The 27160-nt window shown below is 43.2% G+C and overlaps 1 protein-coding gene across 2 annotated transcripts in view; it reads left to right on the forward strand.

Annotated features, from left to right (window-relative positions):
- Window positions 1–27160, forward strand: part of LOC139277535 (sodium-dependent lysophosphatidylcholine symporter 1-like) — a 50046-nt gene that overhangs the window by 16821 nt on the left and 6065 nt on the right. The window contains exons 5-12 of one of the 2 annotated variants that reach the window (XM_070896106.1): window positions 3793–3871; window positions 4603–4760; window positions 8494–8584; window positions 9852–9973; window positions 10740–10823; window positions 15813–15896; window positions 17810–17922; window positions 23008–23151. In XM_070896106.1, the coding sequence (XP_070752207.1) occupies window positions 3793–3871; window positions 4603–4760; window positions 8494–8584; window positions 9852–9973; window positions 10740–10823; window positions 15813–15896; window positions 17810–17922; window positions 23008–23151 (875 nt within the window). The remainder of the gene's footprint in view (window positions 1–3792; window positions 3872–4602; window positions 4761–8493; window positions 8585–9851; window positions 9974–10739; window positions 10824–15812; window positions 15897–17809; window positions 17923–23007; window positions 23152–27160) is intronic. The other variant, XM_070896108.1, reaches the window with a different exon arrangement.

Raw genomic sequence — 27160 nt, forward strand, 5'->3', positions numbered from 1 at the left:
GCTGGTTGGCAGACAGGAAGCAAAGAGTAGGAATAAACAGGTCCTTTTCAGAATGGCAGGCAGTGACTAGTGGGGTACCGCAAGGATCAGTGCTGGGACCCCAGCTATTTACAATATACATTAATGATTTAGACGAAGGAATTGAATGTAATATCTCCAAGTTTGCAGATGATACTAAGCTGTGAGGAGCATGCTAAGAGACTTCAGGGTGACTTGGATAAGTTAGGTGAGTGGGCAAATGCATGGCAGATGCAGTATAATGTAGATAAATGTGAGGTTCTCCACTTTGGTGGCAAAAACAGGAAGGCAGAATATTATCTGAATGGTGACAGATTAGGAAAAGGGGAGGTGCAACGAGACCTGGGTGTCATGGTACATCAGTCATTGAAAGTTGGCTTGCAGGTAGAGCAGGCGGTGAAGAAGGCAAATGGCATGTTGACCTTCATAGCGAGACGATTTGAGTATAGGAGCAGGGAGGTCTTACTGCAGCTGTACAGGGCCTTGTTGAGGCCACACCTTGAATATTGTGTTCAGTTTTGCTCTCCTAATCTGAGGAAGTACATTCTTGTTATTGAGGGAGTACAGCGAAAGGTTTACCAGACTGATACCCGGGATGGCAGGATTGACATATGAAGAAAGATTGGATCGACTAGGCTTATATTCACTGGAATTTAGAAGAATGAGAGGGGATCTCATAGAAACATATAAAATTCTGACGGGATTAGACAGGTTAGATGCAAGAAGAATGTTTCCGATGTTGGGGAAGTCCAGAACCAGAGGCCACAGTCTAAGGATAAGGGGTAAGCCATTTAGGACCGAGATGAGGAGAAACTTCTTCCGTCAGAGAATTGTAAACCTGTGGAATTCTCTACCACAGAAAGTTGTTGAGGCCAGTTCGTTAGATATATTCAAAAGGGAGTTAGATGTGGCCCTTACGGCTAAAGGGATCAAGGGGTATGGAGAGAAAGGAATGGGGTACTGAAGTTTCAAAAATGATCAGCCATGATTATATTGAATGGTGGTGCAGGTTCGAAGGGCCGAATGGCCTACTCCTGCATCTATTTTCGATATTTCTGTGTTACCTGATAATGCTTTCAGTGGTCCAGCCAGATCTGGCAGTGAATGGCCAAACCAGTTATCTGCCACATCCGTTCAAGTTTGCGCCCCTTGGACTTGAGGGAGTGAAGATGAGGGAACGGCCCGGGTGAGAGAGAGTAATGGTTTTAATAGGGACTCGGGCATCGAAGGTGAGTGTGTGGTTGAGCAGATCAGTGGCTGCGGAAATATCATGGTGAATGGAGGGCCAAAGGCTGGACAATTTGGAGTTGATAAGTGCAGTTGTAAAAGAGTTTGGAGAGAGCTTTTCCCAGGGGCGGATGCAGAGGGAAGTAGGGTTGGGTGTGGGGAAGGCGGATGTGGGTGGAGAGCGAGACAAGGAAATGGTCAGAGATGGCCTTATCTGCAATTGATTCGGTAGGAATAGCGTGGCCATGAGAGATGGCAAGGTCAAGGGGGGTGGCTGTGAATATGGGTTGGGATGTTCACATGGAGGGAGAGATTAAGGGAGGATAGGAGGGTAGTGAACTCAGAGGCGAGAGAGCACGATGAATTGAGATGGAGGTTGAAATCACCAAGGATGAGAAGTCGCTCGTTGCAGAGGATGAGGGAGGAAAGCAGTGAGGATATCTCAGTGATAATTCCAAGGTACTTGGGTGGGCCGTAGAGAATAAGAATTTTAAATAAGAGGTGAGAGGGTGGAATAAAGTGAGATGTTCAAAGAAGGAGAAAGTGCCGGAGGAGTAGTGGGACAGACCCAGGTATGATTGGTGATGAGCCACACCGCCACCACGGGGGTCTGGGCATGGCAAGTGATGGAAGGTGGGGAGGCTTCGTTTAAAGGTAAGGCGTCATCACCCCTCAGCCAAGTTTCCATCAGGGCCATGATGTTGACGCAATCACGATAAGCACATGGATGGCAAGTGCCTTGTTCGCTTGCGAACGGACATTCTGGAGAGAGATGCGGAGAGGATCGATGATGGCTGATCCACTGCCAGCGTCCACAGGGCCAGCGCTTAGAGGGATGAGTTGGACAGGGAGGAGATTGGCAAGATTAGCCCCCCTGTGGGCAAGCTTGGTTGCAAGGTCAGTGAGAGAGTAGAATGGGACAATTGAGGTTGCTACTCGTGAGGAGACAGCGATGAGTGCCACGGTGGGCCCTTCCGAGGATGCCAAGAGAGGCACAGAGGGAAGCTGTTAGGCTTATCCAAGAGGGAGTCAAGCCTGGGATGGCAGCAGGAGAGTAGGAAGGTCGAAGAATAATGAAGGGAAGGGTTGGGGTAGGGATTTGGGAGGTCCAAGAGAGGAGAGATGAAAGGTGTCATGACCACAGAAGAGACTGGTCAGGGAGGGATAGAGAGAAAAGAAAAAGCGGGAAAAAGAAGTGGAAATAGAAGTGAATGGCTCGGGTCCGAAGCGGCAGCCAAAATGCACATGCAAATGGACACCGGGAAAGGCTCAAGTTACATGGGCCTGGTTCTGTAGCAATTATAGGGATGCATATTTCCTGGTAGTAACACGGAATAGATTGGTGACAATAGTAAGGAGTCCAGAGTTAAAGTTCGAGGTCCTGTGGAGGGCAAAAGTTGACATCGATAAGATTGAATCGGTTTGGGGTATCAACGAATTGTTGTCCAAGTTCAGAGACAGGTGTAGCAGGCGAGAGAAGTCCAGAAGGTATTTGAAGGGTAGAAAATTGAAGGATGGAGGTTATTGCTGTGGTAATGAGAGTCGTTTTCAGTGCAGGAAGATGACGCAAAGTTCCCGCGCAGTTGGAGGTCATCGTAGATCAGAAGCAGCGGAGAAAATGTAAAACCACACAAGCCAGTGACCAACAAAGCAGAAAACCAGTAGAGCAAGTCACCCAACTCAGCAGAGAAAACAGCCATAGTGAGGAAGATTTTTTTTGTTTTAGCAGCAGATTTTTGACACAGCAAATGAGTCTTACAGTGCAGAAGTGTAGTCCAATGCAGATACGTAGTCTTGATGTTCAGTGAAGCTCAGGAATTCAGAACCCAAAGTTGAGAAGCAGACAGCGGGGATGAGTGATGACGGTTTAAAGCAGTTAACTTGTAGTGAACAAAACGATGGTCAATAAATGTAGCCTTGCCAGTGTCCCCACATCCAAGAACAAATATTGTTTTTTGGATGGTTGCGGGGGGGGTGGGGGGTTTGGAAAATCTCTCACCATCAAAAATTTCTAAATCCACTACTATTGCAAACTCTGTTTTGTGCACTTTAGACTTTTTTTTTCTTCCAATACATGAAATGTGTACATCTGAAGCTTAACTATGAATAATCAATATCTGACTGCACTTTGAGGAACTATTCTTTTCATATGTAGCCTATACTCAGGGCTTTTTCCTTTGAGTTATCAAGTCGTTCGTCAGCAATAACTACATTTCAAGGTTGAAATGCCTGTCGTGCATAAGAAAAACTGGCCTGGGAGCTCCCTGTAATTATTTTATTTAGGAAATTTACAGCCAGCCGAAAGAAGATACTTTTATCTCTTGTCATGGGATAGATTTGTAATTCAGATTCCAGAGGTGAAACCGAATGTCTGACCTGGTCAGCCTCTAATTTGAATTTTTAGTTGTTTATTCTGTGTTGCCTATAAACACATAGCATACTTGATGGTGGAAGCCAGCCTTTCACCTTCTGATGAGAGTAATAAAGCAGGAAAATGTTTTTTTAATATAATGTTTATATATGTTGTGAATATTTGTGTTCCTGTAGTGTTTCCACGTGCCCTATTCTGCTCTAACCATGTTTCTAGGCGGCGACCAGCATGACCGAGATTCAGCAACAGCATACAGTAAGTATGCCCCTCAATCTGAATTTAAAACAATAATTTTTCTGCTCCCTCTAGTTTTTTGAGAATTTCACCCGGTTCCCATATTCTTGCATTTGTATGTTTTGCTTGTCTGATATTAATTACTTTGCTACAGTGGCTCTGTTGGCACAGTTGTCCTCCAGCTGTTAGTTTTGTGTTGCTCTAGCACTGGCAGTCATACAGTCCAGGAAGCTCCCACATTCCACCTCTGGACTGTGCTAAGTTTAACAGACTTCAGCTAGGACAGCAGTGGATGTATTACAATTGACTTCCATCGCTCTGGGCAGAATTCCTCCTGATCACTGTCCCATGGCTCCGGTTGGATAGTGCGTGGATGTTGGATGAGAAACGCAATGGGCAACACAGCTGAACCCAATAGTCAGGTAGCTTACCTGTCTAGGTTTACAAATAATGTATTGACCACTCCAAATGATTATAGTGTAAGACAACCTGTACCCATTTGATCTGCATCCCAGCAAGAGTTCAAGAAAGACATAGTGCAAATATATTTGTTGAGAGTTTGAAACAAAGGACGGTATTGATGTTTTCACCCACTAGAGATTCTTCTTGTAGGCTAGTGAAAAAGGTGTAGGCTCATGAAAAGTAAAACCTAAGCTGCAGGTTGCGTTGTAAAGCTAGTAGGCTACTGTAGTGTGTTATGGGACAGCTGTGTGAGGATGGGCCATTTATCCGCATGTCTGTCTCTTTTTCAGGAATGGGAGTGGAGGTTGTGGCAACACTGGCCGGTGCTGCCATTCAGGGTCAGATTGTGGGAGCATATCACACACAAACTGCAGAAGCCTGCCTTATGATCCAGAATGGGACAGCATTCAACGACACCTCTTCATTGGTAAACAGCCTCAATAACACGGTCAGTGCTGCTCATTGAGTGACCTCAGTACTGTCTTTGGTGTATTGCAGGTTATTTTGTCTTGGTTATATTCAGAGATGGGTGGATGACACTGTAGGTTGAGTTCAGTGCTGAAATATGTTACGAATAAAAATTACCTGAAACCAGCATCGCTCTTCTTTTTGAATCAACAACTTGCATTTATATAGTGCCTTTAACATAGGAAAACTTCCAAAGGCGCTTCACAGGAGCATAATCAGACAAAAAGTGATCCAGCAGGAGATTGCATGTTAGTATTCTAATAGAGCCAACACTCTGACCTGCATGCCAAACCTGTACCCTCTGATACAATGAGACCTCAGACAGGGACACTATTTCCGCCCGCAACATGCATTGCTCCCACTTATCTGCGTTAAAATCCTAAGCCCAAAGTGCCATTTGGTGCAGATCCCCTTGAATGTCAAACTGTTTTCTACTTACACTGCAAAGTTTGGTGTTGCAGGGACAGGAGGAGGCCATTCAGCCCCTCAAGCCTGTTTGCCATTCAATGAGATCATGGCTGATCTGCATCCTAACTCCATCCACCTGCCTTGGCTCCATATCTTTTTGTACCCTTGTCTACAAAGAAATCTATCGATCGCAGATTTAAAATTATTAGTTGAATTCGCATCTGCTACTTTTTGTGGAAGAGAGTCCCACGCTTCTACCACCTTTTGTGCGAAGAAGTGATTCCCAACATCTCTCCCGAATGGCCTGGCTCTGATTTTATGATTATGTTCTCTTGTCCAAGATTCCCCCACCAATGGAAAAAGTTTCTCTATCTACCCTATCAATTCCTTTCAAAATCCTGAAAACTTCAATCAAATCACCCCTTAGCGTCTATATTTCAGGGAATATAAGCCTAGTTTGTGTAATCGCTCCTCATAATCTAACCCTTGGAGCCTTGGTAACATTCTGGCAACTCTGCGCTGTGCTCCTTCCGAGGCCTTTCTATGGTGCAGTGCCCAGGGCTGTACACAGTTCCCCAGATGTGGTGTAACCAGTATAGCAGCAAAACTTCCTCCCCTTTATATTCTAGCCCTCTAGTTATAAAGGCTAACATTCCATGAGTCGTCATGGTTATTTTTTGTACCCAAATACTACATTTTAGTGATCAATGTACATGGACCCTAAATCTCTTTGGATCTCCACTGTTCCTAGATTTTCACCATTTAAATAATACTCCGATCTATCCACTTTTGGTCCAAAAGGAATTACCTCACACTTGCCTGCATTGAAATCCATCTGCTGCAGTTTCACTCACTCACTTAAAGAGAAAATGTTATACCTGTATTACCAAAGTACCCTCCTGTATATTATTTACATATAGTGTGAACGGAAGACCCAGAACCGATCCCTATGGGAATCCTTTAGTCACCCCCCTTAAGTAGAATTGTTTTCTATTTATCATCCCCACCTGCTTCCTGCCAAGCCAGCTTTGAATCAGCTCGCAAGAGGTGGGTACTGGAGGGACTGGAGTGCATCATCACCTCGGCAACCAAATTTTAATTTGATCATTTAAGTTTCAAGTTTAATTTGTTTAATTTGCAGGTTTTAGTGCCCCCCCCCCCCCCTTTTAGCCAGGGGGCATTTGTATAATTTCTGTTTTTAGTGCCCTAAACACCGCCCCCCCCTCCCCCCAAAAAAAAGGGGGCACTGGAAAAAATATATATTTTGCAGTGTTACCCTCCTTGCAGGGGGCATTTGTTTAAAGTGCACAACTAAAATAGTTGAATCAGCTCGCTAATTTGCCTTTAATTTCATAAACAAGTCTCACATGCAGAACTTAATCAAAGGCTATCTGAAAATCCAGGTAAATTCAAACTCCTGGATAATCCATTTAGTTCCCTTCCCAAATAATTCCAGCATGTTCATCAGTTATATCCTCTTGCTTCCATGCTGACTACTGCTAATGGTCTTGGATGCACATTGATAGGATTCACAATAATGTACTTTGGCATTTTCCCATTATGGTTTCTGGGTAACTGGTGAATAATTTTGGCTTTATGCCTCTTCTTTCCTTGAATATAGTAATGGATAAGAAGCAGGCCAAATAGCGGGAAGCAGTTGGATGATAGTGTGGGGGTGGGGAGGTTAGATGAGTGAAGTGCCCTAAGGTTTGGAGTTGGGACATCTACTGTTTCTAAATTACATTAAAAATTTGGATTCAGAAGCTCAATGTAACCTGATCAAATTTACAGGTGACCCTAAACAAAAAGGATACTTAACTCTGAAAAGTCATGTGGAGGTCAGGGCAGATTAAATTTACTATGCGCAAGTATTGCGCATAAGTAAATTGGGCAACACACATCCTCCATGAATGTTGAAATAAAGATGAATGTGCAATATGTCTTCGGGGTTTTAGCGGACTCAACGCACAATGTGGTTACATTCTCGGAGTCCTTTTGGATATGGATCTGGAGTCATGTAGAACTTCGACTGCCCGCCCTATGGATGTGTCTTGACCCAAATTCGAGGGTCTGAAGCTGTTGCGTACTGTTAGTGGGGCGACTTTACCAATCACAAAAGCAACTGGGATGTCTGGCAGGAGGAGATTGACAATACAAACCAGCTGCAAGATAATTATGCCAGCAGACGCCAAAAAACTTTAAACTTTAAGGTGGTTTCACTGCAGGCCAATTTTTCCAAAGCAATTGATTGCCTTTCCTTTCACTTTTAAAGCCCTTTTGAGAACCTTGGCAATATGTGATGCAGGCATCACTTGCTCTCAGTGTTGCTTAGGGTTAAAGGACATATGTCATGTGATACATTTCCCTTCATTTTTATGACAATGGTACATTATCCACCCACCTCGAAATGAAAGGGAAATTTTGATGGGCAGAAAAAAAGACCAGGACACAGTGTAACAACACAGATCCTACCTGGATTTCTACACCCCCAGTCTAGATTTTCACCAATACCTCAGAGGAAATTAAGGGCCAATGTTTCCAATCACTGCAGAGCAGCAATCAAGAAGGTAAATAAAATGCTCAATTATATAGCAAGAACTATAGAATACAGGTTGAAAGAAGTCATTCTCAAACTGTAAAATGCTTTGGCTAGATCACATCTCCGATGCAGCTCAGACCTGGTCAAAGTATTAAGTTTGTATTTCTGTAGGTTTCTCTGCACATCCCATTCCCAACCCTGCTGCCATTGTTTGCACCAGTCCTCTTGCCCCACATCTTGTTCCACTACTCCTTCAATCTTCTGCTCCTTCCACTGCTGCAGTAAATAGTATTCAAGCCCTGGACATGGTTCAGAGAAGAATCGAAGAATAATCCTTGGAGTTAGGGCATTGAGTTATGAGGAAAGACTAAAGAAACTTGGATTTTTTAAGCTTTAAAAGGAGGTAACTACGAAGTGTTCATATAAAGGTACATATGATAGTAAATAAAAAAAGATAAACGTAGAACACCACCATACATTAAACAACCATCACCATAGGACAAGGGACACGTAATGTAAAGTTAGGGCTTTATAAATTCTTTACACAAAGAGTGATCAATAAATGGAATGGGATTGTGGTTAGGGTATTGGAGGTAGAAATCATCTGTTTGGAAAATAATTGATTGGTCTGATTTTTTTTTTGTGGGTGGGTAGCTGCATGATTTTTCTGGATATTTAAACTAGAATGGGCTAAAGGGCCATTCTTTTCTGTAACTTGTGTGTCTGGGGGTATCCCTGTAAGAAATGTGGTTTTTTATTTCCACAGAAATGGGCTTACATGGTTGCAGCCATGGTGATCGGGAGCCTATACTTTCTCTGCTCAATGATTCTGTTACTTGGAGTAAAGGAGCACACAAGTAAGTGGCTGGGTGAGATCGCTACACTGAGATGTGGAAATAACATGCAGCATACCAAACCAAGTTCATCCCTCATCGTGCTAAAATTCTTAACCAGCATCTGGAGTCTGGTGTTGTGGAGCTATCTTTACTTTTACTCTCTTATTTCTCCCCCAAATTTTCCCCTATTTTCTTTCCTTCCTGTCCATTAAGCATCGATTCCCACTGGGGCCCACAGCCTCCCAATACCTTATCCAAGTGCCCATTCTTCATGTGTGAGCCCAGGCAGTGAGTGCTGGCAAGGATTTTGACTGTGGGGAATATCACAGCAAGCCCAAAGATGTCCACAAAGATGCACTTTCTTGTAGGGATCACTGGATAGTGATCAGGAACAGAAACTTGGACTAATTTTCCCCTTTGTAGCTCCGGGACACTGGGGATAACATTTTTAATATTCATTCTCTGGATATAGACGTCTCTGGCAAGGCCAACGTTTATTGCCCTTGAGAAGGTGGTGGTGGGCCTTCTTGAACTGATGCAGTCCAGCAAGTTAATCCCCTAACTTGTGCCCTTGCTGAGATCAACTAACTTGATGTAGACCTATTCCAATTGATCTGACCAGTCCTTAGCCACATATTTTACTTTACTTGACTTGTTCTACTCACCAGCCCCTACACATGCACACGCCATCACTGACCTCGTGCACCAATGCTCAACAAGAAGCTGGGAAAGCTCCCTCACGCTCCCCATAGAGTATTGTTTCTGTACCATTTTCATTTCTCAAATTTGCCAGGCAGCCATCCTGAAATGAGCGTGTCTGGTTAAACTCCAAACAGTGATGATGGTGACAACCAAACTTCTTTGCACATCATTCTAACATGAAAACAGGTTGTCTCAATAATACTAACACATGCTGATATCATTTTCTTTGTAATCTGGATGTCGTATGGATGGTTCCTGTTATAATAGACCACTTGAGTTAATGGTAACTTTGCTCAAAGTTGCAAGTCCATTTATAAGTACAAGATTTGGGCAGATGTACTGGTAGTGCTGGGTGATCTGCCACGTGCCTCTGATCAATTACAACGCTCAAATATTTTTCTAAATATAACTAGAAATTGAAAATGGATAATTTGGCTTGTTGCAGAAGACCAATGGATTAGATTGGGCAGGTTTAACTTTTACACATTGTATGATTCAGATATCTTCAGGTGCTTGATTGAGCCATTTACCTGTACAGAGAGCACATTATGTGCATATTGATTGGCTGTTTTTGTGAATATTGCAGGTTGCTTTGCTCCTAAAGATCATTTCCACGTGTCATATCTAACCGGCCTGAAGCTGGTAATGAGTCACAAGCCATACCTGAGCCTGACCTTTGGCTTTCTGTTTATCTCATTGGCTTTTCAGGTAACTGAACAAGTGAAAAATGTTGCAGTGGTATTTATTGGTAGCATAAGTTGTCATCAGGACGTTTGCATTTTTGCATCATTCATAAACATAAGAACCTGGAAAACCGACTACCCGGTGTTCACTAAACATGACTGGCACAAAGAAAATCCTTGTCCAACCCCCTTTCCCCACCATGAACGAGTAGCTAGTTGACTCTTGGTCTAGGCTCACACATGAAGAATGGCCATTTGGGCAAGGTGCTGGAGGGCTGGTGGCATCCGTGTCCTTGCAGGAGTTAGTGTTGAGCCACGAATCAAACCTGATTTGTGTGTGTGTACTTGGGGTATTGAGCATTCCCTCTGGGCCATGAGTGTTTGCAGTTGGGCTTTGCATTCAATGAGGAAAGGGGTTTGCATGAGTCAGTTTAACACTAGCACCTGGGAATCCCTGGCCCAAGACTGCCCAAAGTGGAGAAAGAGCATCCGGGAGGGCACTGAGCACCTCGAGTCTCGTCGCCGAGAGCAACCAGAAACCAAGCGCAGGCAGCGGAAGGAGCGTGCAGCAAACCAGGTTCCTCACCCAACCTTTCCTTCAACCACTGTCTGCCCCACCTGTTGCAGAGACTGTAAATCCTGCATTGGATTGTACAGCCATCGGAGAACTCACTGTTAGAGTAGAAGCAAATCTTCCTCGATTTTGAGGGACTGCCCATGATGATGATGATGATGAGTTTATATCAAAATCTCATGAACATAACTCTTCTCTCCATTGTTTTCCCGCCTAGCTCGTCCAGAATAACTTTGCTCTGTTTTGCACTCATGCTGCTGGTTTGGGCGGTCACTTTCAGCACATCATCTTTGTGATTTTGGTAGGTAAAGCAATTCACTTCCCTGCATCTTATTCTCTCAAAGAAACGTCAGTGAATAATTTGGTAAATGTATTTCTGTTAAAATATATTTAAACCTCTTCAATTTTGTGCCCAATTTAAAATTATTTCTCTTGCCTGTCTGCATAGTATGGGCATTTATTTGTTTGTTATCTGACTTAGATATTTTGATCTCGTGTATGTACGGTCCATCTGAAGATGTGCATGCTGACATTGTGCGAATACCAAAACCCATAGCAACTGGACAACTTCAGTCCAAGCTTATCTAAGAATCATCCATGCAGTCACTGGATTTGTAGAAGTTTCTGTATGTCAGAATTGACTTTGGTGTTTCTTGAATTAGTTAAGTATTTATTACCTGTGATCGTCCACTCAGTAACCTTCCCATTTCAGTTGTGGGACGACATATTGTCGAATCTTGTAGGTCCCCATACAGAGGGCAGGTAATCTCAGCAGATCTTCCAAAGCTATTTCATAGCAGCGGTTGCTGAATTTTCAGATTAGCCTCTCTGGAAGACACCACATGTCGCACGGGGAGAACTAGTTTGGCAGAACGTAACAGAATAAGGAAAAAAAGCAACATGATCAAAACAAAACTCTCAAATCTTACAAAATATCAAGTGGTGGCTATTTGTTGGGCACAACTATCCCCTTTTCTAGTTATTCAGCCTCACCTCAGTGGATTCTGTACCACGGTAGAGGTCATAGGGATGCATTTGTATTTAAGTTTTTAAAAGGATTTTCCATTGCATTCATTCAAACCTCCACATGCACATGATTAGATCCAAATGAGAGAAAGGAGATGCAGGACTATAGGCCAGATTTTGCAATAAGAATAACGGTAAGGCAAACAGCTCTCACCGTTATAACGGGGTAAATAGGACAGCAGCTTCTGACATCCGCACGTGCTCCGTTAAATGCGGAAATCTGGAAATTACTGTCAGAGATAACCTGCTCCTCCACAGGATGTGCGGTTGCAGACCTCGCCGATAGACTTGGCACTGAAATAAATGCAATGGTGTGATCTTGGGGTACCTGCCCACTAATTCCACACTAAAACCAGCAGAAAAATTTAGGGCTGGTGCATTCAGGAATGTGAGTTTTTAATGGTTTTTATTTAAGTTTTCCTTATAACTTAAATTCCTATTACCCAGAATCATCTTTGTTGCTTACCTCTGTGCCCTCTCAAGGATGGCAATATTCTTATTATGGTTAAGTAACTAGAATAGCACATATTACTCCAGTTAGAATTAGTGCTTGTACGGCAACAATGCAACTTCCAGCTTATTAGCCTTTTGCTGCCTCTGTGAAGAGGAGAGAGGCCATTGGTTGCTTTTGGGGAAGTGATGGTTTGGTTGTATTTTTGAATATGTATAAATGCAAATGCCAATTTTTTTTAGATTAAAAATATTAGGTGTGTATTTGAGAAATTTAAAAATGATCCTGAATGCAACATTTTTAGTGTAAAAAATCAAAATATTTCAGAGGAGCATGATCTTGAACGTTACTAGAAAAGCACAAATTGAAGAAAGGGACAATATTTGGAAGAAATGTATAAAATTTTAAATTTGCTGCCTCTGGTCACTGCTATGCAGTCTTCCTTCCTTCACTGCAGTGTCCAGGTCCCTGATAAAGTGCGACATCCCACTGACACCTGGAAGTCCCTGGCCCAAGACCGCCCTAAGTGGAGGAAGTGCATTCGCGAGTCTCAATGCCGAGAGCATGCAGAACTCAAGCACAGACAGTGGAAAGAGCGTACGGCAAACCAGTCCCACCCACCCCTTCCCTCAATGACTATCTGTCCCACCTGTGACAGAGTCTGTGGCTCTCGTATTGGACTGTTCAGCCACCAAAGAACTCACTTCAGGAGGGGAATCAAGTCTTCCTCGATTCCGAGGGACTGCCTTGATGATGATGATGATGCAGTGTCCAGGATAGCTTGCACTTCCCACGTTTGCAATGTTAAACTAGGAGTTTGAATTGTCAGTCTCAAGATACAGAGCCAACTCTTTAGGGTGTGACATCTTGGCTCATCTGCATTATTTGAAATTGTTGCACTCAAGAGCATGACTCCCTTCATTGCAGAATGTTTTGTTGGAGATTATCCAACAATGTGCAGTTTACAAAGGTCTTTTTATTCGAGCAGTTCCCACAAAAAACAGACTTACCAAACCTGTTTTGATAAGATAGTGCCCATTGAGTTTGTCATAGAGACATAGAAAAATAGGTGCAGAAGTAGGCCATTCGGCCCTTCGAGCCTGCACCGCCATTCAATAAGATCATGGCTGATCATTCCTTCAGTACCCCTCTCCTGCTTTCTGTCCATACCCCTTGATCCCCTTAACCGTAAGAGCCATATCTAACTCCCTCTTGAATATATCCAGTGAACTGGCATCAACAACTCTCTGCGGCAGGGAATTCCACAGGTTAACAACTCTCTGAATGAAGAAGTTTCTCCTCATCTCAGTCCTAAATGGCCCACCCCTTATCCTAAGACTATGTCCCCTGGTTCTGGACTTCCCCAACATCGGGAACATTCTTCCCGCATCTAACCTGTCCAGTCCCGTCAGAATCTTATATGTTTCTATGAGATCCCCTCTCATCCTTTTAAACTTCAGTGAATAAAGGCCCAGTTGATCCAGTCTCTCCTCATATGACAGCCCAGCCATCCCTGGAATCAGTCTGGTAAACCTTCGCTGCACTCCCTCAATAGCAAGAACGTCCTTCCTCAAACTAGGAGACCAAAACTGAACACAATATTTCAGGTGAGGCCTCACTAAGGCCCTGTACAACTGCAGTAAGATCTCCCTGCTTCTATATTCAAATCCCCTAGCTATGAAGGCCAACATACCATTTGCTTTCTTCACCGCCTGCTGTACCTGCGTGCCCACTTTCAGTGACTGATGAACCATGACACCCAGGTCTCGTTGCACCTCCCCTTTTCCTAGTCTGCCGCCATTCAGATAATATTCTGCCTTCATGTTTTTGTCCCCAAAATGGATAACCTCGCATTTATCCACATTATACTGCATCTGCCGTGCATTTGCCCACTCACCTAACCTGTCCAAGTCACCCTGCAGGTTCCCTTTCGGAACTATCACACTTTTAATTTCTTCTCAGTTACTCAGCTTCATACTCTGCTGACAGGTAGACCTGGACATTTGGATAGGGCTTAAAACCACTCTCTATCTCTGTTTTCCCTATCACAGGACATCACAGAGATGAAGTCTTGCTCGTCACCATGTGACTGACTCACCAGAGACATGCAATATTATCACTGTTTTTAGAGTTTTCATTTATATGTGGCAACCAGGGATATCCATCCAATATGGCCTGTTGTTTGGTAACAAAACACCAAGTAAATCCATCACCAAGCAATGTACACCTACATGGTGGTAGGATGTGTCTCCAGGTTATTTTCCACTCCAAGCCTCATTCTTGCCAGGTTATGTTACTTCTCATTCTAATATGCAAAGGCTTTATCTTAAGAACATAAGAAATAGGAGCAGGAGTAGGCCATACGGCCCCTCGAGCCTGCTCCGCCATTTAATACGATCATGGCTGATCCAATCATGGACTTCCCTGCCCGCTCCCCATAACCCCTTATCCTCTTATCATTTAAGAAACTGTCTATTTCTGTCTTAAATTTATTCAATGTCCCAGCTTCCACTGCTCTCTGAGGCAGTGAATTCCACAGATTTACAAACCTCAGAGAAGAAATTTCTCCTCATCACAGTTTTAAATGGGCGGCCCCTTATTTTAAGATTATGCCCTCCAGTTCTAGTCTTCCCTATCAGTGGAAATATCCTCTCTGCATCCACCTTGTCACGCCCCCTCATAATCTTATACGTTTCGATAAGAGCACCTCTCATTCTTCTGAATTCCAATGAATAGAGGCCCAATCTACTCAACCTTTCCTCATAAGTCAATCCCCTCATCTCTGGAATCAACCTAGTGAACCTTCTCTGAACTGCATCCAAAGCAAGTATATCCTTTCGTAAATATGGAAACCAAAACTGCACGTAGTATTCCAGGTGTGGTCTCACCTATACCCTGTATAACTGTAGCAAGACTTCCCTGCTTTTATACTCAATCTCCTTTGCTATAAAAGCCAAGATTCCATTGACCTTCCTGATCACTTGCTGTACCTGCATACTATCCTTTTGTGTTTCATGCACAAGTACCCCCAGGTCCCGCTGTACTGGAGCACTTTGCAATCTTTCTCCATTTAAATAACAACTTGCTCTTTGATTTTTTTCTGCCAAAGTGCATGATCTCACACTTTCCAACATTATACTCCATCTGCCAAATATTTGCCCACTCACTTAGCCTATCTATGTCCTTTTGCAGATTTTTTGTGTCCTCCTCACACATTGCTTTTCCTCCCATCTTTGTATCGTCAGCAAACTTGGCTACATTACACTCAGTCCCTTCTTCCAAGTCGTTAATATAGATTGTGAATATTGGGGTTCCAGCACTGATCCCTGCGGCACCCCACTAGTTACTGGTTGCCAACCAGAGAATTAACCATTTATCCCAACTCTCTGTTTTCTATTAGTTAGCCAATCCTCTATCCATGCTAATGTATTACCTCCAACCCTGAGAACTTTTATCCTGGCTTTATGATGCCTCAGTCTTGTGTCATTGGAACTGTGGCGTTCATATGCTTTCCACAGTTGGGGCAAATTCTCAATTCTTCAAGGAACAGTATCTTGTGATCGTATTGTTATTTCCTCTCCTCTGTTGGCAATCGGCAATTTCAATTGTGTATGAAACATGAATTGCACTAAAAACGATGATGACCACACTAAATGTTAATAATGAAATGTAAGCACCATCAATTTTGCACCTATGACGGGCAATAGCCATTCCCCTAGCTGGGTGGCGCTGCTTGTAATATCCCAAAGATCTCTCTGCTCCATTCTAATTTAAATCAATTAGCTTGTTAATTTTCCTTTTCTGTCCCTGTAGGTCTCTGCAACTATCATGGTTCCGTTCTGGCAGTGGGTCTTGGTCAAATTTGGAAAGAAATTAGCACTGTTTGTGGGACTGATTGTGAGTTAATTTGTTCATCAACAGAGTTGAATTCTTCCTCTTTGTGCTTTCTGTCTGCCTTAGAAAACATGTGGACTGAGACACGTGTCTTGCTATGCTGCAGATGCTATCCTTAAATAGTCTGTTTTAACATGCAGGCCACTGTGTAAAAATGTAGTCGCGTGTTGGGAATTTCTGATTATTTTCCTGTTTATCTGTTTTCCTTTTGTGTGTGTTTGCGTCTGTGCATTTATATAAAAAAATATGCATTTTTATTTTAAAGTGCAAGTGCTGATGACTTCATCAGATGATCGTACAGAATAAGAAAGTTATGTTTGAATCAGTTATTAACCCAGTGCGTGTTTTGGTGGTGAATTCAGTTGTGATCTTCCACTGCCAATGCAGTACATCTGCCATGCAAGTTCCTTTGATGAGGTCACCAGCACTTGCTGTTTCTTGGGGGGGAAAATTATCATAGTATAATTTTTTTTAAAGGGGACAGTGATTGTAAGAGTCTCCCTGCAAAGGAATACATCCCTGCAGAGGGAGCATTTTCAATGTAAAGTGCTAATTTCAACTAAGTAAATACAGTGTTGCTTAGTACCTAAGAAGGCTGCTGCAGCTTCTGCTAAAATATAACTATAGCATTGCCAGGAATACCTGGAGGTCATTTAACATCTCTCTTAATTTAAATGCTTCCTTATGCCATTCATTGTGTTTAGCTGTTCTTGTGCGAGGATCAGTTTACAGGTTTCAGGACTCCTGACACTGACCTGGGAGAACCCTCAGATGCAGACTGCAGATCATGTCAAACAAATTCATGTATTGAATTCCCACCTGCAGTCATGCAGTGATTGTGCTGCTATATGTTTAATTCAGAGGAAAGTAGAGCAATGTCTTGGTGCACTACAATCGAGTGCAGATGAGACAAACCGTGTTCACCAAAAGAAGGTTCATGTCAATAATTTGTCAGAGGCTCATTACATTTAAACTAAGTGAATACAGTGTTGCGTAGTACCTAAGAAGGCTGCTGCAGCTTCTGCTAAAGTATAACTATAGCATTGCCAGGCATACCTGGAGGCATTCAATGTTTGTCCATGCTAGCAATTAGTCACACAGGGGGACTAATGGGGCTGTCACCACTGCCAATGGCAGGGTGTTGCAGTACTTGCTGCCCAGTGTGGCACTGTGCATGACAGGTTCCTAGGAGCAGAGTTCATGCCTCCACTCCCTTAGCTGAAGTAATTGCGCTTGGAAAGGCAGGGATTAAAGGAAATAAATCAATTCCACACTTGTGTAAGGTAAAAGAAAGACATGTGGAGATAAAGCTAAGAAAACATTGACTTAGACCACTTTTAACCCGTTCTACTCCATTGCCAATTATGACGGTGAAAGAACTCCAAAGTGAAACCGTGCGATGAAACCCACATTGATCAGAATATTTTTAAAATATTAATATATACATTTTTATGATGTCAAGCACCAGCTGCGTTGTCAATAGTCACTCTAAAATATTTTGCCTACGTCACTGGTAGCGGGGCGAGTGGGAAGGTATAATTTGTAAAATGTGTGTGTACACATATATATATCACACTTGAGGTGAGGGTGCGATATGCTGCATCCTTAATACCGCCACCAGAATGCGTAGTTTGCTCTTAAAATACTGCTGCTTCGAAGTAAAGTCTCTTGATTTAGTTCTGTTTTTTTCATATTTAGGCTTAGGCATAGATTTACATCTAAAGGAACCATTGTTCATGCTACTGTCTAATCTGTTTAATACATTGGCTGTTCATATTGTATTTTGGTCAGTAATTCTTAGTTGAATTTATTTATTAAAACGAAATGTAACTTGTGATCTCACCACTCAAAGGCGGGGTGCTGCTTGCTCACTGACACCTGTTCTTTTCTTTTTTTTCGCTCTCACTCCCTCTCAGTGGTACATTCCACCTTTGATCACCATCGCTACAGTTAATGGTAATCTGCCAGTTATTATCGTCATGGCCGTCGCTGCTGGTGTTAGCCTTGCTGTTGCTTTCCTGTTACCATGGTAAGTTTGTGCAATCACTGACATCATAATTTAGATGGAACCTTTGATCCAAAGGAACTATAATAATGAGGTAAATAACTGGATAACTATTGCACAGATTTCTGCTTCCCTTCTCACATTTAAACTGTACCCACCAATATGGTACCTTCCCACTATGTTGCCATGCTCTCGGTTATATTCTATTTACCAGCCTTGCAGGTATACACCAACACTGTTACCAGGCTCTTGATGAGACAACAATAACTTTGCATTTATATTGTGCCTTTAATATAGATACTTCAGAGGCACGATGAAAAAATGAACAACAAACCAAAAGAAAGATCAGAAAGGGTGATTCAAAGCTTGATCAAAGAGGTGACTTTTAAGCAGGCCTTAAAGGAGAAGATGGAGGTTGAAAGACGTGGGTTTAAAGAAAAAATTTTGAAGGGGGACCTAGACGACTGAAGGCATGGATGCCAAGGGTGGAATGAAGGGAGATCGGGGTAAGAGGAACTCAGTTTTGGGAGGGTTGGAGGAGGTTAAAGAGTTCGAGACAGGTGAGGCCATGAAGGGATTTTAACACGAGGCTAAGAATGTTAAATTTGAGGTATTGAGATGCTGGGAGCCAGTGCGAGAATGGGAGTTGATGGGCGAGTTGGACTGTGCAGGGTGGGATATAGGCAGCAGAGTTTTGAATGAGCTGCAGTTTATGGAGGATGAAAGAAGGGAGGTCAACAGTGAGAGCACTGAAATAGTTAAGTCTGAAGGCAAAGACATGGATGAGGGTTTTAGTGGCAGATTGGGTGGAAGGAGGTGATGTTAGAGTGGTGAGAGTGGGTGGTGATTGGGATGGTGAGAATATGGGGTCATAAACTTAACTTGAGGTGGAACAAGATGCCCAGATTGCAAACAGTCTGAGTCAGCCTGACAGTGGCTAGAAAGAGGGTGTAGTTGGTGACATTGGTATGGAATGAGGGTGGGGCAGAGGCAATGGCTTTGGGTTTTCCAATGTTTAGCTGGAGGAAGTTAAGGTTGAGCCAGAACCGGATAGAGAATGAGCACAGGCAGTGGAAGGGCCGAGGGAGATGGTGGAGGAGTCGCAGGATAGTGGAGAGGTAAGGCTGGGTGTTATCACCATACATTTGGATGATGGCATTAAGGGGCAGCATGTATATGAGAAAAAATAGGGGTGCTAATTATGGATCCTTGAGGGACTCCCAAGGTAACAATGCATGGGTGTGAAGAGAAGCCATTGCTAGAGATGCTCTGGCTATGATAGGGTAGGTAGAGTAGAACCAAACACGGGCAGTCCAGTGGAGCAGGACAGTGAAAAAGAGGCATGTATGCACCAATATTGTCACCTAGCTGTGTTAATTGGCTTTTCTAACATTTCTTTGCAAGACATTCACTGTAATCAGCAAAATACCTGATTTGAGCAACGTACTTAAAACTGTCGTACGGTCTCTGACATACATATGCAATTATTTCAGAGATTTGAGATCATTTTTGAGAAAAGTAAGAATTTCTTTCTTTAGTTTTATATAGTCATAAATATTGAGGGTAAAAAATAGAGACTGCTCTTTTCACTAAGTACAAACTGATGACTAAAGACATTCTGTCTTTGTGAACCGATTAGTCATGAGGAGGGGGAGGCAGATCCCACAAAGGATCACATAAGAAAGCATGGAATAAGATAAAAGCTTTTAAGCCATTTCTTCCACAGTCCATGTACAAATACTTGATCATGCACTCTACCACACCCATTAATTTTCCATGGAAAAATATTCCCCAGACCTCCTGCAACATTTCTCATAGACTTCCAAAGATTTATCCTATAGTATTCAACCCTGACGCTTCCATCATCGATTGTGCTGCTGTATTCGAGAATTCTCCACTCTCAGTATATTTAAAACTGTGCTCATCCTTCCCCTGGATAGTGTGGGTGTATCTTTGTTGCATCACCGCAGCAACAGCTATTCACTGAAACTCGCATGGCTTAATCTCCTTGATGTATGAAAATGCAAGAGAAAGTCGGTTTATAATTGGATTTTGTAATTTTATGGTTTATTTTCATTAAAATGCCATTCTGATTTGACAGATATAATCTCACCAGGTGTCTACACAGTCCTCCTCCCTGAATGTCCCCTCAAGAGACATAAACTCTTTCTGTGGCATCTGTGATGGAAGTAGGAGTCTATTATTCTTTAAACTGAGATTTCTATATTAAATCATCTTGCGTAACTATAAGGGTGATCATTGATTATGTAGGGCTTTTCACACGTCTCAAAGCACTTTATAACGAACAGATTACTTTTGAAGTCCAATCACTGTTATGTAGGCTTGCGTCTGCGCACACTCTGAGACCGTACTCCCAAGTCATCATCAACACCTTCAATGAGGCATACGAGAGCACGGGCCTTACACTAAACATCCGTAAGACAAAGGTCCTCTACCAACCTGACCCCGCCACACAGCACTGCACCCTGGTTATCAAAATCCACGATGAGGCCTTGGACAACATCGACTATTTTCCATATCTCGGGCAGACACCGACGACGAGGTCCAACACCGCCTTCAGTGTGCCCAGTGCAGCCTTCGGTCGCCGGAGGAAGAGAGTGTTTGAAGACCAGGACCTCAAACCGGCACCAAGCTCATGGACGACAGAGCAGTGGTAATACCTGCCCTCCTACATGGCTCAGAGACATGGACTATGTACAGCAGTCACCTCAAAACACCGGAGAAGTACCACCAACGCTGCCTCCGCAAGATCCTGCAAATCCATTGGAAGGATAGGCGCACCAACGTCTGTGTTCTCGCTCAGGCCAACATCCCCAGCATCGAAGCATTGACCAGGCTTGATCAGCTCCGCTGGATGGGCCACATCGTCCACATGCCTGACACGAGACTCCCAAAACAAGCACTCTACTCGGATCTCCAACACAGCAAACGAGCCTCAGGTGGGCAGTGGAAACATTTCAAGAACACCCTCAAAGCCTCCTTGAAAAAGTGCAACATCCCCACCGACACCTGAGAATCGGTGGCCCAAGACTGCCCTAAGTGGAGGAAAAGCATCCGGGAAGGCACTGAACACATTGAGTCTCTTCACCAAGAGCACGCTGAAGCCAAGCGTCGACAACGGAAGGAGCGCACGGCAGCCCAGGCCCACCTGTTCCTTCAACCACCATTTGCCCCACCTGTGACAGAGACTGTAGGTCCCACATTGGACTCTTCAGTCACCTGAGAACTCATTTTTAGTGTGGAAGCAAGTCATCCTCGACTCTGAGAGACTGCCTATGATGAGGCAAGCATGGCCATCAATTTGCGCACAGCAAACACCAAATCACTGCCGACCATATCATCTATTGCGAACGTGAGATATTGGCTGAAACAGAATTCATTTGCACTTGGGTAGAATTGCTGCAATGTGTTTTAATCTCCTCGCGTAACTTCAGCGGAAATCCTAGGGAAAAAAGTCCTAAACAGCCATTTACATTTCTCTGGGGTTTTTGCTGATCTTCCACTGAAGTTACAGTAGGAGATCGGAGAACCCCTGCAGAGGTTCCAAAATATCTGTAAATATCCTCAGATCCTATTAGCCTATATTATTAGTAAGGTCATTCGTTTGAAATGTTAAATGCATGTAAACTTGCAGACTCCTTTTGGAATGATCAGAGATTGTTCATGGAGCCAAGCTGCGAGGTAAGTAGCACATCAAAAACAAACCTAACCCAGCAAAATGGTGTTAAGTCTGCTGTGCATCATTTCTTCTTGAATGATAGAATTAATTAATATTACAATGGCCTATGTATTGAGATGGAATTTCTTTGACCTGATGCATCAAAGTCTGTCTTTCGAACTTACAAGTGCTGCTGGTCTTTGCTATGTTTCTAGTTTCCTGTTTGATGGCCTGTTTCCATGTTGACACAGTAACGCTGTGTGGCAAGACTTTGCCGTGTGACATCCCATCCGAAACGCAGTTATTGGAATGCAGCTCTAAAGACATAACTCTCTTGTTTTGAAAAGGTTTAAATCAAGGACGCGACTGGTGCCAACGAAGTAACGTACGCACGCACCGTTGCATTGTGTTTTGGGCGCTCTCGCCAGACTTCCCATCGATTGGTGAGAGAGAAAGGCGGGGAGGGATGGGGAAGAGAGCGCTGTCACTGAACTGCAGAAAATAAAAATTAAACGTTTGATCACTGCTGCCGAACTGAGTCGTGTCAGGCGAAGAAAATTAAAATTCTAAGTTGAATAATATTTATGCACTGCTGGACTGAGCCAAGAGAGCAAGGAGGGCAGGGGGTGGGGAAAATAGATCACTGCTGCCGAACTGAGCTGAGAAAATTAACATTTGTGCGTAAGGGAAAAGTGATCTGCTGCTTGTAAATAAATTCACCTGTTGGGATTAGCATTAGTGATGCGGTCTGACAACACTTTTCAGAGTGGGTAGGGGAGTGGTGGCCACCCCAGGCATCTCGAGTGTAGAATAGCAAGGTAAAGCTGTTCTAATTCCTGCTGTGCACAAGAGAGCAGTAAGAACATTTATAGGAATCATGGTTCTGTTTATGGAAGCTGGTTCTTTGTTGCATGCCCAAATTTAAACTGTTGGAAAAGAGTTTCAACCATAACAACACAAGTCCGAATACAACAACAATGTATTTATATAGCGCCTTTAACATAGTAAAACGTTCTAAGGTGCTTCACAGGAGTATTATAAGACAAAAAATTTGGCACTGAGCCACATAAATAGAAATTAAGGCAGGTGACTAAAAGCTTGATCAAAGAGGTAGGTTTTAAGGAGAGTCTTAAAAGAGAATAGAGAGGTTTAGGCAGGGAATTCCAGAGCTTGGGGCCTAGGCAACAAAAGGCACGGCCGCCAATGGTTGAGCGATTATAATCAGGGATGCTCAAGAGGGTAGAATTAGAGGAGCACAGGGGTGGACAGTTGTGGGGCTGGAGGAGATTACAGAGATAGGGAGGGATGAGGCCCTCATGTTTGATCAATTGGAGCTACATTTCCATCTGTGTTGTGCCTTTACCCATTTGCCTGTCTGCTATTCATTCAAGACAAGAAGCACGTTTGATTATTCTGAATTCTTTCTCCAGGTCGATGCTCCCGGATGTAGTGGATGATTTCAGAGCCAAGAACCCTCACTGCTTAGACCTGGAACCATTGTTCTACTCCTTCTACGTGTTTTTCACTAAATTTGCTGCGGGAGCTTCCCTTGGATTTTCTACTTTATGTTTGCAGTATGTCAGCATTTTATATTTTTACATATTCACTTGATCCAAAGGCTTTTTATGTTACTGTGTTTCAATCTTGTATTAGGCTTTGTCTCTTTCATAATACTAGGTACTATTCATGATTTAGTTCCTTAAGTTTACAATAGGCACTGGTGCATCTCAATGTTTAATCTTTGGCTCAGATAATTTCGTTACATAGTTTTCCACCTCAAGCCCTCCTTGTGGAGAACATCTTTAATTTTTTGAATGTTTGCATCCTCCACACACCACTGAAGTTGAGCTCAGCGGGGTTGCATTCTGGGGGAATCGAGCTGTCAGGTAATGATAATGGAGTGTGGTCATCAACATAGTCCCAGCCACACGTGAGAGCTAGAAATGCCAAAGGCGTCATGAAGTAGCTGTTCAAGAGGTTGTACTAGGTGATCGCAAAGAAGTATGCAATTTACCAATCAGTAGATCTTTTGTGTTTCAAAAGTATATGGCCTATGACCTAAAAAAAAATATATTGTCAAAAGCAGCAAAATCCCAAAGTTAATGAATAAAACATCATAGTGCTCTAAAGGTGTAAACACAGCGCAGTTTGTTTTCAAGGACATGGCAAACTCCTGGGCTAAGTGAAACTCAAAGGCCATCTTAAGTAGGAAGCAGTGTTGGCTCTGAGTATTGCTCGATGAAATAAAGTTGGTTAATTCAATGGCCTCCATTTTTACGGAGGGGGATGGGAAAGGTGCGTGTGAGTCTGGTAGCGGGTGGCGCACCCAGACAGGGCCTCATTTAAATCAAACTTCCCAGAGTCTCGGCTAACACCCGGCCACATTCACTGAGAATTTGGCCACAGGAGGCCACAGCCGGGGATGTTTGGAAACAGTGGGAGGAGGAGTCCGTAGAATCAACGAAATTAACAGCATAGAAGGAAGCCATTCGGCCCAACGTGTCTGTGCCGGCTGAAAAAGAGCTATCCAGCCTAATCCCACTTTCCAGTCCTTGGTCCGTAGCCCTGTAAGTTACGGCACTTCAAGTGCATATCCAAGTACCTTTCAAATGCAGTGAGGGTTTCTGCCTCCTCCACCCTTTCAGGCAGTGAGTTCCAGACCCCCACCACCCTCTGGATGAAAAAAATTCTCCTCAACGCTCTTCTAATCCTACCAATTATTTTAAATCTATGCCTCCTGGTTGTTGACCCCTCTGCTAAGGGAAATAGGTCCTTCCTATCCACTCGATCTAATTCCCTCATAATTTTATTCACCTCAATAAGGTCTCCCCTCAGCCACCCCTTCAGAGTTGCAGGGCAATTGTTGCCCGCGATCAGGTGGCTGGGAATTCCTTGGCCTCTCCTAGCCAGTCGGCTCCTTCCATTGTGGCTCTGCTGCCAGGCTGCAGACTGTGCGAGTATCCCCTTGGCTTGACATTAATATTATATCATGGCACTGACGACATTATCAGGCCGAAATGTTTGCATCCCCCTGCTTTTAGTGGGATCTGAATCACTGCCCTGAATCGCCGCCGTTCTGGCAACGGGAATGCGGTGGTTTGGAGGCGAGATTTTGGTTTTCAGGACTTTAATCCCTTTCCTGCCCATCGGGGGAGGTTTAAAATCGAAGCTAAATTGTCTGGACCTCCTGATTTGCTGGGCTGAGATTGGGGCCAGCCAGTGCACAGTCTTCCCATGACACAAATTTAAGATTGTGTGGTGACAGATTTGGAATGGATAGCATAGACTGATTTAGCTCCCAAATGGGATAAAGAACTGATCTAATAAATTAAATTTCCATCTTGCTTGATGACACTCTGCCAATGTGCTGCAAAGTTCACAAAGCATTCCTCCCAATGAAGGGGGGTTACTGTCTATATGAAAGGGATCAAGTCATTGTGTGGGTAATGGGGTGGACCCACGTCCACAAGAGTGTCTACAACACATAAACTCTGGCTTGGCTCATTCAAGAATCCAGTTATGAGAGTTTTGGGCCAACGCTGAAGGAAATGTCAACATCATAGGGAACAGGGGTAGGTCCTTCAGCCCTTCGAGCCTGTTCTGCCATTCAGTGTACCTCAACTCCATTTAATAGCCTTTGCTCCATATTCCTTGATATCCTTACCTACCAAAAACCTCTCAGTCTCCGTCTTGTCTCAGTAAATGTCAATTGACTCAGCATCCACAGCCTTTTGTGAGGAGAGGAGGAATAGTTCCAAATTAGCATTACTGTTTTGTGTGTAAAAGTGCTTCTTGATTTCACACTAAATGACTGAGCTCTAATTTTAAGATTATGCACCCTCATTTCTCGATATCTACTCTGTCAAGGCCTTTTTAATATAATATAATTTAAATGGAACAAATTTAAAGGCAGTGCAGGGATGGAGAGACCTGGGGATTCACGTACACAAATCTTTGAAGGTAGCATGACAAATTGATACGGCTGTTAAAAATAATATGGATCCTGGGCTTTATAATTATAAGTACAAAAGCAAGGAAGTTATGCTAAACCTTTAGTAAGCCTTGGTAAATCCCTCAGTTGGAGTATTGTGTCCAATTCTGGGCACCACACTTTATGAAGGATGTCAAGGCCTTGGCGAGGACGCAGACGATATTTATTAGAATGGTACCAGGGTTGAGAGACTTCAGTTTATGTCTTGAGATTAGAGAAGCTGGAATTGTTCTCCTTGGAGCAGAGAGAGTTAAAGGGATATTTAATAGAGGTGTTCAAAATATGAAGGGTTTTGATGAAGTAATTAAGGAGAAACTGTTTCCACTGGCAGAAGGGTTGATAACCAGAGGACACAAATTTAAGAAAATTGGCGAACGAACCAGAGGGGAGACGAGAATTTTAAAACATTTTTACACAGCAAGTTGTTATGATCTTGAATTCTTTGCCTCTGTGGAAATTCATGGCTGGTTAGTTGTTGATGCTTGACTTTTAAAAGCTTTTTGGAGAAACAAAAAAAAGTAAAGGAGTTGCATTATTGATGTCCTGAAACAGAATGAGTTGGAGTGAGAATTGCGATGAGTCTTAATTGCAATGCAACGAGGCTGGAAGATTAGTATGCAGGTACAGCAAGTAATCAGAAAGGCAAATGGAATGTTGGCCTTTATTACAAGGGGTATGGAGTATAAAAGTCCTGCTACAACTGTACAGTGTATTGGTGAGGCCACACCTAGAGTACTGCATACAGTTTTGGTCTCTCTATTTAAGGAAGGATATATTTGATTTGGAGGCTCTTCAGAGAAGGCTCACTTGGTTGATTCCGGAGATGAGCAGGTTGACTTATGAAGATAATTTGAGTAGGTTGGGCCTATATACATTGGAGTTCAGAAGAATGAGAGGTGATCTTAGTGAAACATATGATAATGAGGGGACTGGACAAGGTGGATGCAGAGAGGATATTTCCACTCATAGGGGAAACTAAAACTAGGGGGCATAGTCTCAGAATAAGGGGCCGCCCATTTAAAACTGAGATGAGGGGGAATTTCTTCTCAGAGTTGTAAATCTGTGGAATTCTCTGCCGCAGAGAGCTATGGAGGCTGGGTCATTGAATATATTTAAGGCGGAGATGATAGATTTTTAAACAATAAGGGAATAAAGGGTTATGGAGAGCGGGCAGGGAAGTGGAGCTGAGTCCATGATCAGATCAGCCATGATCTTATTAAATGGCGGACAGGCTCGAGGGGCCAAATGGCCTACTCCTGCTGCTATTTCTTATGAAACAATGGTGGAAACAGATTCAATAGTAACTTTAAATTAGATATATATTTGAAAAGGAAAAAAATGCAGGGCTATGGGGAAAGAGCTGGGGAGTTGGACTAATTCGATAGCACTTTTAAAGAGCTGGCATAGCATGATGGCCTGTGCTGTAAGATTTTATGATTCTATCATTTTAAACACCTCGATTTAGATCACCCCATAATCTTCAAGGGAATACAACCCATGTTTATGCAACCTGTCCACATAAATTTAACCCTTTAAGCCCTGGTATCATTCAAGTGAATCTGAACTGTACCCTTTCCAAGGCCAATATATAT

Source organism: Pristiophorus japonicus, chromosome 12, assembly GCF_044704955.1.
Source record: "Pristiophorus japonicus isolate sPriJap1 chromosome 12, sPriJap1.hap1, whole genome shotgun sequence".
Lineage (NCBI taxonomy): Eukaryota > Metazoa > Chordata > Chondrichthyes > Pristiophoridae > Pristiophorus > Pristiophorus japonicus.